The sequence below is a fragment of the Protopterus annectens genome, chromosome 12.part0 (genome assembly GCF_019279795.1).
Source record: "Protopterus annectens isolate FY-2018-M chromosome 12.part0, PAN1.0, whole genome shotgun sequence".
In the NCBI taxonomy this organism is placed as follows: domain Eukaryota; kingdom Metazoa; phylum Chordata; order Ceratodontiformes; family Protopteridae; genus Protopterus; species Protopterus annectens.
Window position 1 is genome coordinate 1,092,480,880 of NC_056746.1, and position 18,736 is coordinate 1,092,499,615.

The following is an 18,736-nucleotide window of genomic DNA, read 5'->3' on the forward strand; positions in this document are numbered from 1 at the left end:
CATCACCTAGGGACAATGGTGACAAAGGATGTAACGGCAGGATGACTGTGCGCATTGAAGGGGTTGACAGCTGTGTGCTGTCAATTGGCTGACCAATGGCGGACCCAGACACACCTTCCTGCACCATTATAGACATTTCCTCATCATCAGTACCTGGGGCACAAGATTCAGGTTCCCTGCTGCAGGTCACCAGAGCAGCACCAGAACCTACGGGAGGAAAACAGGGAACACAGATTACAGTCTCAAGACATATTTTACGGTGATGCACTTAAATACAAATGCACACATTCAGAAATGGACACATGCACTCATGGACACACCCACACACATGCACACATGGGCACAGGCACATTTGCACACATGCACACCTCACAGTACACACACACATCAGTACTGAGTTACACTACTCTTACTAGAATTAACTTGAGTATTGCAGGTATTATTAAACACACTCACCAGCATGTATACTACTGAGTTACACTACTCTTACTAGTATTATAAATAGTTTTTCAGGTAATGATAAACATACTCACCAGCATGTATGGCCTGCCTCGTTGCTAGATGGGAGGGACCTGGAAATATGAAGAAAGTAATGTCAGTGGGCACAAGTGTGCCATTGTTTTTGCATATGATACAGTACAGTAGTACACCAGTTCCCTTATACACATCAGCTGCTCATAATGCCAGTATCACACATGCACAATTACATATCATGATGACAGATACATACCATGTGCACACCTTATGCATGCATGAAGTAACAGTGTACAGAACAGTCATATGTACATATGGCATCTTACCTGCACGCTCAGTGTCTTGCTGCTGTGTGGATCCAACCTCCATCATGATGCAAGTCTGATGCTGTTGTTGTTCTGGGGCTGGATCCACGACACTTAGCAGTAGCCCGTCCTGTCTGGTGAGGGGGGGATGTGTGGCCACCCCCCCCCACCTGTGGCAACCTGTTGCCTGCGGATATCTGCAGCACGCTGGTGGACATTTCTAATCAAATCACTGCAGTGATGTCTCACCTGCTCATATGTCCTATCATGCATGCCAACATCATTTATCCTGCTGGCAAGGTTTTGCCACAGTGCAGACCTCTCCTGCTGATTCTGGGTGGTGTGTGAAAACAGGATGTCATAGTCACGCACCAGGCTCTGGTGGATCACTTCGTCCTCTGCAGCAGAGTAGGCAGGGTTCCTTTTTGGAGCCATATCTCCCTGGAAAAGTACACAAACAGGATATCAGCAGAGTATGTCAGCAATATATGGTACACATTCTATACATAAAGTATTAAATTGTAGTTATTACTGCTTGGTTGTAACTTGATTAAAGTGTAGATATCATTCTAAGTCTTTTGGATTAAGCACTTGGCCTTCAGACCAGTTGTTTTACATTAGGAAGGTTTGGGGCAAGCACTGTGGTGGCAGGACAGGTAGCTTTCATCCTTCTAAGTTGGGAACTGCTGATTGAGAGCCCAGTGTCCAAGTGTATTAGTTCTGGTATAAGTGGTTGGGCTTCAGGCCAATTATTTAACATTAACAAGGTTTGTGGTCTGCACTCTTGTGTCAGAATAGGCTGTACTCTGCCATTCATAGCTGGGAACTTCTGGTTTAAGGTTTATAGTGCCTGCATATTTGAACTGTATCTTACTGACATTGGTACACCTTGTTTGCTGTAGCATACACTACATCCAAGCCTCCTGAATCTAGCTTTGTTTATATGCTTGCTATTTGTTAGCTTGTCATTTCACTGGTACGCTAATTCCACATAATACACAGCTTCTCAGCACTTCTGTGAATCATTACTGATAACTGGCCTTGTGTTCTAAGCTATGGAAGTTTTAAGTATGGAAGACATGTACAGCAATATTACATATGTATATATATATCAGGACTATGTACACACAACCTATCTCATGGACATACCTATAGATAGTGAACTATGATACATTTGGAGGTTTCACAGTAAACACAGTATTAACCTGCTACTTTGCATTACCTGTGTTTGTGTCAGCTGTTGCTGTGTCACTGGTGCTAATTGCTGTTTGCTGCTGCTGCTGCTGGTTTTGTTGCTGTGATGATGCAGTTTTTTTTTATCACTGCCTTTCTTTCTTTCTTTCTTTCTTTCTTTCTTTCTTTCTTTCTTTCTCTCTCTCTCTCTCTCTCTCTCTCTCTCTCTCTCTCTCTTTCTCCATCAGTTTGGTGCAATGAATGTATTGCATGTGTGGAGTGTTAGTACTGGATGCTTTTGTAGGTATCTGCATAGGTCCATGTGATGGCCTCTGCACCAATTGTAAGGCAGCATTTACTAATTGCATGCAGCCAGTTGTGTACTGATTGCATGTCTCACTGTGATTTCAGGACAGTGCTATAAAAGGGTATGTGAGATAGGCGTTGCCCTTTCAGATTGTAAGGGCGTGGACCATGCTGGTATGCTGTCGACAGTGTTCTGTGAGTGTGAAGGTTAGTAAGTCTCTCATGATTCATGCTGTGTTGTAAATTCAGGTTGCTGCATTTCTCTCACCTGTTCCCTGTAGTGAGTGTGTATGCATACTGACACCTACAACTATATTTCCATATGTATTAATATATATATATATATATATATATATATATATATATATATATATATATGTGTGTGTGTGTGTGTGTGTACATATACATACTTTCATATATGTACATTAGCTTACATTATTAAGTACAAGCTAACAATTAGCAGGGCTGTTTCTGTTAACACTAAACTAGTATGGGAATCCAGTAATTAGGACAGTAAAAGTCTACCTGACATGCTTTGGGTAGTACACATCCTATATTGCCTTTATCTTCATTCCTACTATTACATGTTATACTTATTTTAGCACTATATTCCTGTATGAGAGTCATGGCTTAGTGGTAGGTCATACAGACTAGTGTTACAATGGTCTTGTGGTAGGGCCTAATAGTATGCTTTTATTTTGCTTTCAAATTGAGTACAGGGCCTGTCAATCAAAGTGCTGAAGGCACCTTTAAGCAGTTAAAAGGGTTAGTAAGTCTCACAGGAGTCAGGCTGTGTTGTAGATTCTGGTTGCTGCATTTATCTTCACTGTTTCCTGTAGTGAGTGTGTATGAATATTGACACCTACAACTATATTCCATATGTATTAATATATATATATATATATATATATATATATATATGTGTGTGTGTGTGTGTGTGTGTGTACATATACATACTTTCATATATGTACATTACCTTACATTATTATGTACAAGCTAACAATTAGCAGGGCTGTTTCTGTTAACACTAAACTAGTATGGGAATTCAATAATTCGGACATTAAAAATCTACCTGACATGCTTTGGGTAGTACACATCCTATACTGCCTTTATATTAATTCCTACTATTACATGTTATATTTATTTCAGCAGTCGTGGTGAGCTTGAACTGATATTTGCTGAATGGCTACAGGATTCTTCCAGTCAATGTTTTCTCTTCACCTTTTCTAGTTGATTTTCTTTCAGGCTCTCATAGTTTCTTCTTTGTTGGCATACAGGCAGTGAACTTACTAGCCACTACTGAAGTTGCTAAAAGTGACAGAGTCCTTGGCCATTGTCTTTCAGTTTCTTTTTTTCACATTGGGAGAGCTGTTGATTAATCTGTGCAGCTGTCTTGGAAAACTGCACATAGATAGCCTTGAGACATATATCAGAATTGGCTCCTTATTGCAATTTCAAGACTTGTAACCATGAGTTCTGAAATTACAAAAAATTCTACGAAAGTATAGTATAATTGTGAATGTTGACAATCACTGTTCTTTAAAACTGCATTTTTATGGTTCATTGGGGGGCAAGCTCCCCTCCAATGACCACACCCTACTACTTATATATAACAACTCCAAAATCATCTCAGAAAAGAGCCAAAGAAAAAGAAATATGGGGATCCTAAGCAAAAGACAAGCAGTGGTAGAGCTTTCAGTAGAATCTAGAATAGAAGCTGCTGTTAAAAAAAGGAATAATTAGTACAGCGTATAAAATATTGCATGATAACTATACAAATCAATCACAGGAGGTTAGAAAGGATTGGGAGGACAGATTAGATAAGTAATTCACAAAGAAACAATGAGGAGATATATGTATGTCTCCCAAATATGTAACAAAGTTTAGAAGATTTAGGATCTTTGCTTGGAAGTGTTTACATTGGTATTTTTATTTCCCAAGTAGTCTCCAAAGAATTTTTCTTCAGGTAGACATCAAATGTTGTAGGTGTGATGGGGAAGAAAGAGGTAATAGGGAATATATTTTCTGGGAGTGTAATGGGTTGGTAGACTTTAAAGATCCCCTGCAGACTGCTCTGCCAGAGATACTGGGTGAGCAAACTGGTGTAACTGAGGAAATGATTTTTTGAGCTATGATACAGAATCAGAATTGACTAGAGATAGTAAGGCCTTGCTGAGTATAATTATGGTGGCTTCCCAAAATACAATTACTAGAAAATGGAAATAAAAGTCTAAAACAACTTTATATAAGTAGTGAATATAGTAACAGAGATAAAGCAAATGGGATTGGGATCTTTAGAAAAGGGTAGGAGCAAATTACATAGAAAAAATTGGAATTGTGGGAACAATACATGCAGATGAGGAACTAGGTTTAAAAAGAAGGCAAGACTTGAATGAGCTATGTAATGTCTAAATGACAATGACTAGATAGATTATATATGATGTATAAGGTTTGCATATAAAATTACTTCAGTATGGTTTATGATGTATATTGTTTGCAACCAAAATTATATCACTATGGTTTTGTTTTCATTTATATAAATGTATGATTGTTTATGTCATACTAATAATTTAATAAAGATATTTCTTGTTTAAAAAAATAACTCCAAGATCATCATATCTCAAAGCAAAGATAATACTCTGAGACACAGTATATTTGTAAGTCCTCATTTTCACATATTCACTCTCACTGTTCTAGGACTCGCACTAATAAGTCTCAGAATTACAAACAGTTCCATCAGCATTCTTCAGTAGGTACTTTTGCTCACAAAAATATAAAAATATTCCACTCCAAATTTAATGACTAAAAGTTAGCAATTGTAAATGGAACATTTTCTGCAATAGATTTTGTTGCTTTGTTTTCAATGCAGCAGTATTCATAATCATTCTTTTCTAGAAGAAAACCACATATGCATCCAGATTTCATTATACTCACCTTACAAAGGTGAAAACTATGATATTTACCCCCCAACAGATTCTTATCTATACTCCTGCTTAGACCACTGGTGAAAGATGAGCTAATGGTACTGGCACAGTCTACTTACCTTGGGGAGCAGTAAGAGGTTTGCCACGTTCCTGGCACCAGCCAACAGGATGAATATAAGGACTGTTAGCATCACACCTAAAACATGATAGAATACAAAGCATAATAAAAATGCTGCTGGTGCTTAGTGGATAAAGGAATTTAAAACATCACACTACCACAAAAGCAAAATACAAGCACAGCACATCTTTCTTTCACCAAAAGGCAATGTGAACACCAAACCGTAAATCCAAAATAAAAGTATAGGACCATATGGGATCAACTCTTACTGCAAAAGTACTTTTATGATGCTACCAGCTGATTTCTTATGAAGAATATTTCAAAGAAGACTACACTAATTTAAAAAGTGTGTGTGTGTGCGTGTGTGTGTGTGTGTGTGTGTGTGTGTGTGTGTGTGTGTGTGTGTGTGTGTATATATATATATATATATATATATATATATAGCTATATATATCTATATCTATATCTATATATATATATATATATATATATATATATATATATACATGGAAATAATTTATAAGCTCAAAATCCTGAAATATCGAATTTCAGAATCTCCAGCCCATAAAGTGGAAAGGCTAAAACAGCGAACACCCAGAAGCGAGAAGTTCAAAATCTCACATTTCAGAGATGTTGAATTAGCGGTTCTGGTGTTGCGCTGTGTTCATGGATTCAGGTATGTGTTTATGTTTTAAGGGTTTTGGGTAGGGGCTGTAGTGTGTGTTAGTGTGTTTTGTTACTGTGGTGTGTGTGTGTGTGTGTGTGTGTGTGTGTGTGTGTGTGTGTGTGTGTGTGTGTGTGTGTGTGTACGTGTGAGGGGGATGTAGCTTGTGTGATGGTGTTTTGTGTATGTAGTGCAACCTTGGAGTTAATATATTTAAGTAGGGGGGTGTGGGGGGCGCAGGGGGGGCTCAGCCCGCCCTACTTGTACATAGGTTGGGTTGTGTGTTTGTGGGGAGGAAGGTGTGTGTATGTGTATATGTGTGGTGTGTGTAGAAGTCGCAATTTTGAATTTCGCGCTTCTGGGTGTTCGATGTTTTAGCCTTTCCACTTTATGGGCTTGAGATTCTAAAATTCAATATTCAAGAATTTTGAGCTTATAAAGTGAATTGTTTGTTTGTGTCTTTCGGCTTTTTCCCGGTTAGGGGTCGCCACAGCGGAACTCCAGTCCGCTAATGATTAGCAGTTGATTTTTACGTACCGGCTTGCCAGGTCTGACACACAACCTTCAATGAAGGTACGCCCATTTACGCATGTCTCCACGTCGAAGACGCTCTAGCTGAGAATCAAATCGGACAGCGTCTTACCTGACAACGCTACCGGAGCACCACCAACGCAGTATATATATATATATATATATATATATATATATATATATATATATATATATATATATATATATATATATACACACACACACACACACACACACACACACTCATACTCCAGAAATACACATAGCACTAAATCCTTAGCTTATTTTGCAGTTTCATTAGCAGAGTATAATACTCTGCACGTTAAATTTGTGGTATAAAAATCTACAAGTCTCATTCGAAACTTTACTTGGCAAAAGCAATGTTGCACACTGTCAAATGGAGCATTTTCTGAAAGAGATTTATTGCTTTTATATTCACTGCAGCAGAAGGTGTTCATAAAAAGGGCAATAACAGGCTCTGCAGTACTTTAATGCATGCTCCAAAGAGCCCTGTGTACTTCTATGATGCTGTAAACCCTGACCAAGTACTGGTTTTAATGAATCCATCAGATACAACTTAGTAAGTTAGGAAACTGCTTTAATATAATCCCTTTGCTTTATCTGAGGCCCAAAACAACAGATCATCAAAATTATGATTGCCAGAAAGCACAGGTATTAATTCACCTTCCAAGCATAACTCTGCTCTTAATATACATCTAAAAGACAATTTCTCTAATGTAAGAGTTAAATGTAATAGCTGTGATGTAGTAATAACACTATAGATAAATGTCAGTACTAGACAGCAACAAGTAAGCTTGGCACTGTTCCAAGCTTGCATTTTGCACGCATAAATAAATTATTTTACTTACTACTTATTCTAAGACAATATAATTAACTGAATTAACTTAGTGTATGTATTTATTGCCACCATAGCTTATGACACCACTGTTTATTACAGACATTATATAATTCTGTCATGTAGACTCCACAACAGTATGTAAGTATTAGAATCAGTTATCTGGATGAAAACTGCAGCATTTACTAATAAAAACATTTATTGCCTGGTTAAAGTGCCACTACAAAAGACTGTCTTTTATTCTTTGAGAAATATGAATTAAAACCCAGTCTAACAATATAAAACCCATATATAGCACATGAATATTCATGATTTGACACCAGCAAGAATTTCTGGTACTTGTAGTAGCACAAATCCCATTAACATATAAGTAAAACCTAATAAAACCTGACGTCCTGCAGTGAACCTTAAGTAAACCAAAATGCTTATGTAAACAGAATAGACACTGGAATCAACCAATACTTAAAAGGGATGCTTTCTTTCCTTACTGTTCTTGCTTATTCTATATTTTCAGAATTGCATGTCTAACAGGATTTAATGGAATGAAGAAAACATTCTATAGTTCATGAAAAGAATTGAACATATAGGATTCTTCTCAGCTCCAGAGTGGATTCAACACATTGGGAAGAGAAAAGTATGTTAGTGTTTAATATTCCTAACTGAATGTTTTTTTCTTGACTTGCTTGTGATAGTATTCATTTTTTTTGTTTGCTTGCTTATTCTCTTAAAATTAATAAGTAACATTACCCTTCACTCCATTTGCTAGAGCCTGTAATTTGCATAGCTGAATAAATATGTACTTTTTTATATTTATACATTATACTTTTGGTGATACGTAAATAAGTCATCCTAACTCATAAAAGTCCAATCGGAAAGCATTCAAGGCAAGGAATAAACTCACCAGTAGTCATAAGTGTCATCCCAGTTATCAAAGTGAACCAGAAAACGATTGTCTACTATGTCTGTTACGGTGGCAACACATATCAAGGAAGGGTTCATTCTGTCAACAGCTTCTAGTTTCATACCAACTTTAAAACCAACAGGGGCAGCATTCTGAAATGAAAAGAAGGCTAACTATTAGCATGTTAACATTACTTAGATTTTATTTTTTAATAATTCCTTTACAGTGCTGTATGAAGTTTGATATTTACATCAGATTTGATATTATATACTAAATTTAAAGAAAATATTAAACTTGGAAAACCAAATAACTCATTATTATGAATGAAAACATCTGCAATATGATACAATTATAAAGTGACAAAACAGAAGTGGGCACAAAGAAGAAATGCATTACAATTTAGCAATAAATCATTTATGGGTGTGAATAATGCAGGGTTTACCATGGCTGGTCTAGTTAAATATCATGTTTAAAGGAGCAAAATGACCTTTTGTTTTTGTATAATAGTGCTTGCATGCATCAGTTTGCATCCATACACTCAAAAATATGTTTTAAAGATTGCTTCCAAAACAGGAAGACTAAATGTAGTGGACCCATGGGGACGGGTAAAGCCAATCAATAACCAAATGGGATAGGGTATTTTGAGCACAACAAAGGAAATTGGCTAGGCTTAAAATGGCCCACAAGGGCAGCTAGCCTAGTACTTACCCATGACCCTATTAATCTATATTACTGAATACCCTGCCACCTTACCCCTCAGGCTTGGCATGGCCTTGTAAGCAATGTATTCATCCATTATCTGGAATATTGCACTCCATTACTACTCTAAGTTCCACCTAAAACACTCAAAAAAGTTCAAAACATTACAAACAGTTCCTGTCATTTCACTCATCTATCCCCCAGCAGTTACATGAAAAAGAAAACAGGATAACACTCAAGGCTCAATCTACCTTGCTGCTTTCTGAATTCACCTTTAAAACTATTACCATGAAAAATACCACCCCAACTTGATAAGCAAACTAATGACAAAAGCTGTCTTGTATATCTTCCATACAAAGGAAAACAACAGCCTGACTTTTCAAAAACTTCCATTCGTCCCTGATGTTGGAGAAAACAGTTTTAATAAGATTGTGACATTCAGCTGAAACTACTTCCCACAGAACCTTAGAAAAATAACAGGCTACACTAAATTCAGACAAAAGTTTATTACATACCTAAAATGGCCTATTGCTGAACTCGTTTCACAAAGGATAGACACCCTTCAACTTAATGCTGCCAACCATTACATTACTATAGTAGACAGAAAAAGCACACTACTAAAGTAACCCTTAGCAATCAACTGTATATAACTAAATGTATACACACACACACACACACACACACACATATATATATATATATATATATATATATATATATATATACACAGAGAGAGAGAGAGAGAGAGAAGGAGGGGTGGGTAAAAACAACACAGTTAAAAGGGCATGGAACAGTTTTCATTAATTGCATAGGTAAGAAAGGGAGCTGACTCCACCAGGAATTGCACTGGATGAACTACCATCTTGGCTAGATGCCTATACTCTAATGCTTCTTCCTAGGCTTGTTGAGGCTCTCTGCCTGCCACACTCCTGTAGACATGACGATTATGCTAATTCGTGCTTATCTCTTTACTGTCTCTGAACTCAGTTTGGGGGACAAACAGACCTGATGTGAAAAGTACTACACAATGCCATGCACCCCCCTAATTACCTGTGGGAATCACCCATGATGCCAATAATATATTAGGACTGATAGAACTGCTATCACATAATTAACCATCTGAAGATGGAGTCTATGTAGACAGATACTCTAAACAGAAAACAGAGGGGTGGAGGACTGCCATGTTTCATACCTTAAAGTGCCATTAGAAATATAATAATACAGTGCCTATATTTTATTATATTGCCATCTATTGTGCAAATGAGATGCTCATCAATGCCTGCTGTTGGACGAAGAGTGAGACACATGAGCGCTGTTTTGTGCATCAGTTCCCTGCCATTTTTCCTGAGATCTTTGAAGGTGAGACAATTATGGCTGGAGAAGGTGAGGGTAGCACTCCATCAACTCAGTCCATTACCACAGAAATATTAGCAACAAAGTCATAACCATTTACCTTGATCTATCAAAAGCCTTCCACTCTGTCTCTCACTTATTCCTACAGAAGCTATCTGTTCCAGGTCTTTCTCTTATTTTCTCTCTTGGTTACTCTTACACCTCACAAATAGGAGTTAAAGTATAAAGTGGCAACAGGCCACAGCCCCATTTCTTCTTATACCCATTGGAGTCTCTAAAGGCTACATCTTGGAATCACTATTATTCACAGGTTTTATAAATGATCTTCTACTTTCCAACAATACCTCCATGATTCAATTTGCTGATAACTCTACTATCATCAGCAATGCCTCATCAATTTGTGAACTACAAACTCTTATCCAAGAAGATTTCAGAACAGTAGAAACTTGGCTTAGAAAATCTTATCTAGTACTCAATGCCAAAAAAACGAAATGTATGCATTTTAGATCCAAATCATTTAAAAACATCAAAACTAACTTCTCTCTAGTCTCAGTAAATGGCACAAGAATCAATGTTTTCTTCCAAACTAAATTACTAGGATTAATGATTGGCAATCAGTTCAAATTTGACATACATACTCAGTAAGTAGTAAAAAAAAAAAAACCACTAAAACTTGTCATGTTGTACACAGCTAGAAACTACTTTACCAAAAATACCAAAAACAATGTAGTCCCCTATCTCAAAAGTCCTTGAAAAATGCATACACTTGCAACTCCTTCCCTACCTCCTAGACAATTTACTTCTTTCTCCAACTCAACATGGATTTAGAGCTGGACATAATACTACCACTACCCTTCTCTCCTTCCTTGACATCATCAACCACGCCCATGACTCTGGCAACATTGTATCTACCCTTCTCCCAGACATGCCAAAATCCTTCGATACTGTTTCCCACAAACTTCTCTTGTCCAAACTTTCTCTTCTCAATCTCTTCCCCCTCCTCTATTAACTGGTTTTCCAGTTACCTTAGTAACAGACAACAAGCCGTCAAGTGGAACAACAGTACCTCTTCCTTCCTTCACACTCCAACAGGTGTTCCACAAGGCTCTATACTGAGTCCCTTACTTTTTAACATCTTTATTAATAATTTTCATCACTGCATTCCTAATACCAAACTTGTCTAATACCCGGACGATTCCACCATAATTTGCTATGCTCAATCTCTCCCCAAACTCAAGCAACTAACACAATATGCCTTTTCTTGTACTGAGTCTTAGATGCTGAATAATCACCTTGCTCTCAATGCATCCAAAACCAAAATCATGATCTTTACCCTATCTAAAAACACCTCTATCGATATAAATTCCTTCTCCATAGTCAGTCAGAATAAGATTCCCACTGAAATTGTCTCCCATACAAAACTTCCAGTTGTTATCATTGATGAACATTTAAAGTTTGACATTCATATACAAACTAGTATTAAGAAAACACACCAAAAGCTCGAAATGCTGTATCATCACAGCCGTTATCTCACTCCCTCATCCAAACATATACTTTCTATTTCCTACCGCATTCCCTCTTTCTTGTATGGAGTCCCACGTTTCACCAACCTTCAATCCTCCCTAAAGTGAAAACTGTCATCCTGCTACAATAAAATCTCTAAGTTTGCTACTGGGACCAAATCCTCCTCCCACCACTGTGTTGAACTGGCAGGAACTCCCCCACTATTTCTCTTACATTCAACTGCTAACTGCTCACAAACTCATTTTCAAACCCTCTAACTGCCCTTTCCTCTCTGCCTAACTCACCTTGCATCATCCTGACAGACTACTCAGGTCCAGTAACCAGAACCTCCTTGAAGTGTACAAACCCTTACGCTCACCTGGGCAATTTCTCCTGTCTTTCTCCCTTGCTCGACTATGGAATTCACCCACCCCCACATTCAAATCACCCAAAACCACTCCACCTTCAAGACAATGCTCCGTTCCCATCTCTCTTCTCACTGGGAGTGTTCATACTCTCACCCGACATGAATCCCCCGTATATCAGTTTTGCTCCCCCTTCCTTTTTTCTCCTTTCTCAAAACTCAACCTAGTGACTCCCTTCATTTCATTTCCACTCCCTCTCCTTTTTTCCCTTTCTCATAACTCAACCTATTCACCTTTCACTGTTCTACTCTCCTCCTCTAACTCTTCCTCCCTCTCACCTCAAGAAACTTTGAGTGCATAAATGCCTGCACTTCAAATTATACTTATGTACTCCAAAATACTTATGTTCTAATTTCATTCATGTTACAACAGCTTCCTCAAATGTTATTATTCTGTCTTCTATATTACTGTGTTGTTCAAATGTTATTATTCTGTCTTTTATATTACTGTCTTGTTCAAATGTTATTATTCTGTCTTATATATTACTGGGTTTTAGTAGTTTTTGAAAACTGCATTGTACTTGTTAACTTTGTTGATATTAGCTTTGCAATAATTGTATATGGCGCTTTTCTCCCCAGGCCTCCATTGAAAACGGGCTCACTCTGGCCCAATGGACTTTCCCAGTTAACAAACTGCAAATTAATAAATAAACAGTCTCCTCCTTCCCATTCTCTCTTATGCTGCATCTGTTCTTACCAACTTTCAATCATCATAACTCTTGAAATTAGAGCCAACTTACAATAAAATTGCCAAATTTGCAACCAATTCTTCTGCCAGAATGTACCACTGTGACACACTCAAACAACACCATTGGCTGAGATTCCCCAATTTTCTCAAACTACTCCACTTGAAACAAGCTCACAAAATTTTCACTTCTCTAATATATACCTAGCCATCGAGCCTTTCATGACCTGGTATCTTCCAGTGAGGCCACTTAGATTCTCAAAAAAAAATTCTTACTCCCTATATCTTCAGCCAGCAATACTCACAGCAAAGCTCTCTACTCCTTTATCATGGCCAAACTCTGAATTATCTTTCATCAACAATGAGTGAATCAGCTAACCCCAGATTATTCAAATCTCAATTAAATGCACATCTCTTTGCCAACAAATCCTGTGACTATGCATCTCATTTTCTAATATGATCTTCCAACTCACATCTAGCCTTTACCACCTAAATTAACTTATCTTCTTCATCCACTGCCTATGAAGACAACCATTCACCTGAGATTCCAGACTGATTACCTCGCCAATGCTTCATACTCTTCTTTTTCCCTCTCACTTTCTTTTCTAAACCTCTGCAAACTATATACACCTCATAAAACTAATTACTCTCAAGATCTTATCTCCATAAACACTAAACATTTCCGTTTAATTGCTTCCACTGGAAATCTTCACTTGATTACTCCTGCTTTCATATTGCCTTTTTTTCTGTTTGACTTTTTGACTTCTGTTTGACTTGCTGACTTCTAGATATCTTAATTTCTATCCCATTTTCTGTATACCTACAATATTGTTCTGTCTCTCTTTGTTTAACACTTGTTACAATGTAATCATTACACAATGACTATTTCTTTAACTGCTCTTGTTAATGCACATTAAGAAAAAAAAACTATGCAAATCAATGCTATTACTGTTGTGTAAAACTGCGCAGATTTTCTCCCTGGGCCTCCGGTTTAAAGGGATCATCTCTGGCCTAGTCAGACTTTCCCAGTAAACAAATGTAAATAAAAAAATAAATACATTTTAGAGCACAGAGGTGGTGTGAAGGGGAGTATAAGATTTTTCTGGAAATCCTCCATAAGCATTACAGCCACAGGCTTTTGCAGGAGAGCTATACCAGATCTCAGTATAAGGCTGATACCTGGAATAGTTTGGCTATGGCTGTCACCCGTGCAACTGGAATCCCACTCGGGGGGAACAGTGCCATCACCACTACTGTGAGATAATGCAAGCCTGACTTCCTTGGCCAATGAGAGGCTGAAGCTAGAACATAGTGACCACCTCCATACTCTAAGTATGCCATCTTTTAGCTAAACAAATAAAGTGCAAATGCATGCCACCATTTAATTTCTCATTATGCCCTGTTTATGTCTCTAGCCTCTGCTGAAATCAAAAGAAACAAGAAGATGCACAGGGGCAGGTAGATCACTTAACACAGTGCTGGGGCAAGTATTACTGCTTTCGTGAAAAACGTCTGTTTGCATAGTAACAGTTACAGCCATTAAAATAAGCCTGAATAACTTTTATAGATCAGTGTTGTATCTGTCAGTATTGCTTAAAGGTATTAGTATGAATGTGGAATGCTAGAAGTATGCTTCTGCATACATCCTCCTGCATATGTGGACAAATGGCTCACTATGTTAAATCTATATGCACTGAGATTGTTAGGATGACTTTGGGTACAATCCTGTCTTCAAAAAATGTTTTGTTGTCATGACAAAGTAGAGTTATCCCCCCACTAATATCACTGCTCCTCTACAAGGTCTATATATGTAATGCCCATAAGTAGTAGTTTGCTCAGCATTTCACAATATACAATAGGAAGTATCTATCCCTTGTGAAAAAGCTTGTGCTGTATATACTTACTGTGTGATCAGCATATTTATTTTTTATAGGTACAGTTTTGTTATTATCAAAGTAAAATAGCATCACTAACCACAAGCACAGATGTGTGTAACAAAGAGCTCAAGCAATTATTTTCTTATGTTAGACTGGATATGAGGATGGATTTTGGCTTAGCTCCCCCACCCCATGTGTTATAATCAGACTAACAGGTTGATGACATACCTGTGTAAGTCTAACTATTAAAAGTAAAAAACAGAGAAACTAGTAGTCTTAAAATTTCGTTGATGAGCTCAGTCACAATAAGTCCCAAAAATTATGAAAACCAGGTAGTGTTCCAAAGCAACAAGCCTTGCTATGCTTTACTCTATCAGAATCAACATAGTTAAGAAAGCAATAATCAATGTTTTTGTTTTTGTACTTCTCATTTCAACCTTCTTTGTCGATATCCTTTCTCTTTCTTCTGTTTATTTTACTTTATTTTTTCTCTCCATTTATGTTACTACACACTGTATGTCACATACAGACCCATGAACATGCCATAAACACACACACATATAAATGAACATGTACACACACTACAGTCAATGCATCACAGATGTCAGAACTACACCCCATATATATTTGCCTATGTTGATGGAGCAAAGCCATGCACATGTATTACCTAACTGATGAGGCCTTTTCATTGCTGCAATGAAGACCAATGGGAAACATGTATGCCACACAACACTGACATATTCTACAGAGTTGAAATGCCTGATGAAATGCAGATTTTCATCCCTTATAAGAATACATAGTGAACTGTACAAACTGCATATTTTTGCCAATCTGTAATTTTAGCCTTGTGTACCAACAAAGCAAGCTTGCAAAGTGTTTAGAGTCCAAAGCACAGAACTATACATGCAAAGACAAACACATACAAGCCCAATCACTGAAGTGCATGTGTGTGCTTGTGAGAGCTTGTGTTCATAACTGTATTAGTCTGTGTGTTTCTATTACAGCAGTTTCCTTCCTTCCTAAAGCAAACTTCTTCAACATTCATGACCTGATCACTTTAACTGATGAATATAGTACCCTATCACATGGTTACTGGCTCTATTCTGTAACCCATCACATTTTTACTGTGCCAAATAAACACCTTCAGTACCCTTTGCTTCCATGCCCTTTGCTTCCTAAGGCAAATCAGGGTACGATTCTGTTGAACCCATTGTTGTACATCCATTTGGTCTGCATGCTCCCTGTCTTGCTGTCCAGTGTGCTGTTATACTGATAGGCATACCACCTTACACAATGCTGTGTGGAAACTCCTATGAGGCCTAGACCTCTCCCAATGGCCCAGTGCCTTGCATATAGTTGTACTGGAAGGCAGACAGCCTGCCCTTGCCAAACACTCACAGATAAGCCTGTTCATGGCCATGAATGGCACACAGCATGTCTTTGTTAGGCACTCTCAAATAAACCCTGTTATTTGGCCAATGTACAGACATACTGGTGGGCAGATAGCATGCTCATGTTGGCCAGTCTGTAATAACACCTGTAGCAGGGACCAAAGTACAGATACATTGGTGAGCACACAGCCTGTTCTTGTTTTGTCCCGAACAATACTAATCATCTTTCCAGCCTCCCACAGTGCACAGTACCTGGGTCAGTTTGCCTTGTGCTTACACAGCACTCAGAAACAGAGCTAATGATCACTGACAAAGGTGTAGCAGAATGACACATTGGCAGTCTCACAGCTGAAATACCCTCTGTAGTGCCTCTGATGCACACTGCAGCATGCTTTAATAAATCAGTTACATTTTTCAAAAATATAATTTTAAGTAAGTTTTTAAAATAAAACATAGTTGAACTATAATATAACCATTTAGCACAAAAAAAGTGCTAAAATGAGTTATTTTCATTGATGTATCCATTTTATACTTTGTAGTTGTCAAAAAAGCTGGAACATATAGTTTTACACGTATAATATTTTATCGATAAATGGCAACAAGTTTCTACATCCTTCCTTGCTGGTAAATGAGATAAGTACCAAGTTACTATGAAAGAACTAATTTATGTGGTACTATTGCTTTGTGTCACCTTCTCATGACTCATTTGGAGATCCATTGTTCATTAGGTTACTCAAAGTTGTTTCACTTAACTATTACTTTATATTCATAAAGCAGAAGAAATTATAATAAGAACTAAGTTAACATGGGAATGAAGTACAGAGAATCTGCTGATAGGGATGACTGCAATTATCGGTACTAAGAATAGGCAAGAGGGTTTGGAATTTACTGCAGGAGGCTGACAGAGGAACCAAGGTATTTGGAACAAATAATTAGAGAAAGAAAGGTAATAAAATGTGAAGAGGCCAAGAAGACATTTGGATTGCAGGCTAGAGATTGCCTTCTCTATCAGGGATTGATATCAGAGTATAGACAAATAGAAAGGGACAGGAGAATCCTAAATGAAAGACCTGCATTGGTTGAGTTTGTAACTGAATCTGGAACAGAAGCTGCTGTTAAAAAAAGGGTTAATTAGTGGGGCATATAAAATATTGCATGATAACTACATGAAGAGGTCAGAAAAGGCTGGGAAGAAAGATTAGATCATTAATTCAAAAAGACACAATGGGGGGACATATGTATGGCTCTGAATTATGCAATAAAATCTAAAAGATTTAGGATATTTGCCTGGAAGTGTTTACATAGATACTGTTATACCCCAAGCAGACTCCAAAGAATTTTTCCTTGTATAAATGGCAAATGTTGGGGGTATAATATGGAAGGGAGATGAGCATATATTCTCAGAGTGTAATGAGTCGGCACACTTAAAAAATTCCATACAGAGTACTCCATCAGGAATACTGGATAAGAATATAAGCGCAACTAAGGAAATTATTTTTTTTTATCTGGGATACAGGATCTGAATCAGGCCACGGTTGTGCAGCGGTTAGCATTGCTGCCCCATAGCAAGAGGTTCTCAGGTTCAATTCTTGGCTGGGGTGCCTTCTGTGTGGAGATGGCATGTCCTCCCTGCGGTCACGTGGGTTTTCTCCAGGTGCTCTGGTTTCTTCCAACATTCCCAAAGACATGTAGTAGGTGGATTGGACACTTTAAATTGGCCATAGGTGAGAGTGTGTGTGCGACAGAGTGGTATGAATGAAATACCATGGCAGGGCTAGCCACCTGGCGGTATAAACCTTGGCTTGAGATGATTGTCACTGCTGAAGTGACAACCCAACTCCATGTGCAAAATAGGAAATGGGGTTGAGGATGGATGGATGGACCAGATCTGAACTGCCTAAACATATTAAGGCCTTGTTAAGTTTAATTATGGTGACTGCCATAAAAGCAATTACTAGAATATGGAAATCAAAGTCTAAACCAACTATACTTGTAGTAGTGAATATTGTAATAGAGGTAAAAGAACAGGAAGAGGGATCTTCAGAAAAGGGTAGTAGTAAATTACATTGAAAAAAAATGGAAATTGTGGGGACAGTACATGCTGAAAAATGTTTTGCGGGATGAGGGAGGTTTATGAGAAGACAGGAATTGAGCAATTTGTGTAATGTTGGTTTGATTGTCTTATATAGAATAATATATGTGATATATAATATTTGTAAATGTGAACTTGTCAATATAGTTTGATTACTTTTAAATAAATGTAAGTTTGCCTAGCCACAAGTGATAATTCAATAAAGGTGTTAAAAACATATGCACACTGGCACACACAACTAACAAAATATGATGCATCATATGATAGCCTCCCATTCACTTCCATGAATAAAAGTTCTGTTCTCTACTGCAAAAAAAAAAAAATCTTAAGTCTAATTACCATGATAGCTCTTTTGGGGGTATCTGTTTGGGTAAGACAAAGTATATTTTGAAAACTTAGTAAAAACATAAATGGTTCAAGCATTTATAGTATTTGTGCAAAAAGCCTGTACATCATCAGG

At 37.6% G+C, this 18,736-nt stretch overlaps 1 protein-coding gene across 1 annotated transcript in view; it reads right to left on the bottom strand.

Annotated features, from left to right (window-relative positions):
- The window catches only part of L3MBTL1 (L3MBTL histone methyl-lysine binding protein 1), a 2,277,156-nt gene that overhangs the window by 511,705 nt on the left and 1,746,715 nt on the right, over window positions 1-18,736 (bottom strand). The window contains exons 12-13 of the mRNA XM_044090108.1: window positions 8,253-8,404; window positions 5,302-5,378 (exon numbers count right to left, since the gene is read on the bottom strand). Of these exons, the coding sequence (XP_043946043.1) occupies window positions 5,302-5,378; window positions 8,253-8,404 (229 nt within the window). The remainder of the gene's footprint in view (window positions 1-5,301; window positions 5,379-8,252; window positions 8,405-18,736) is intronic.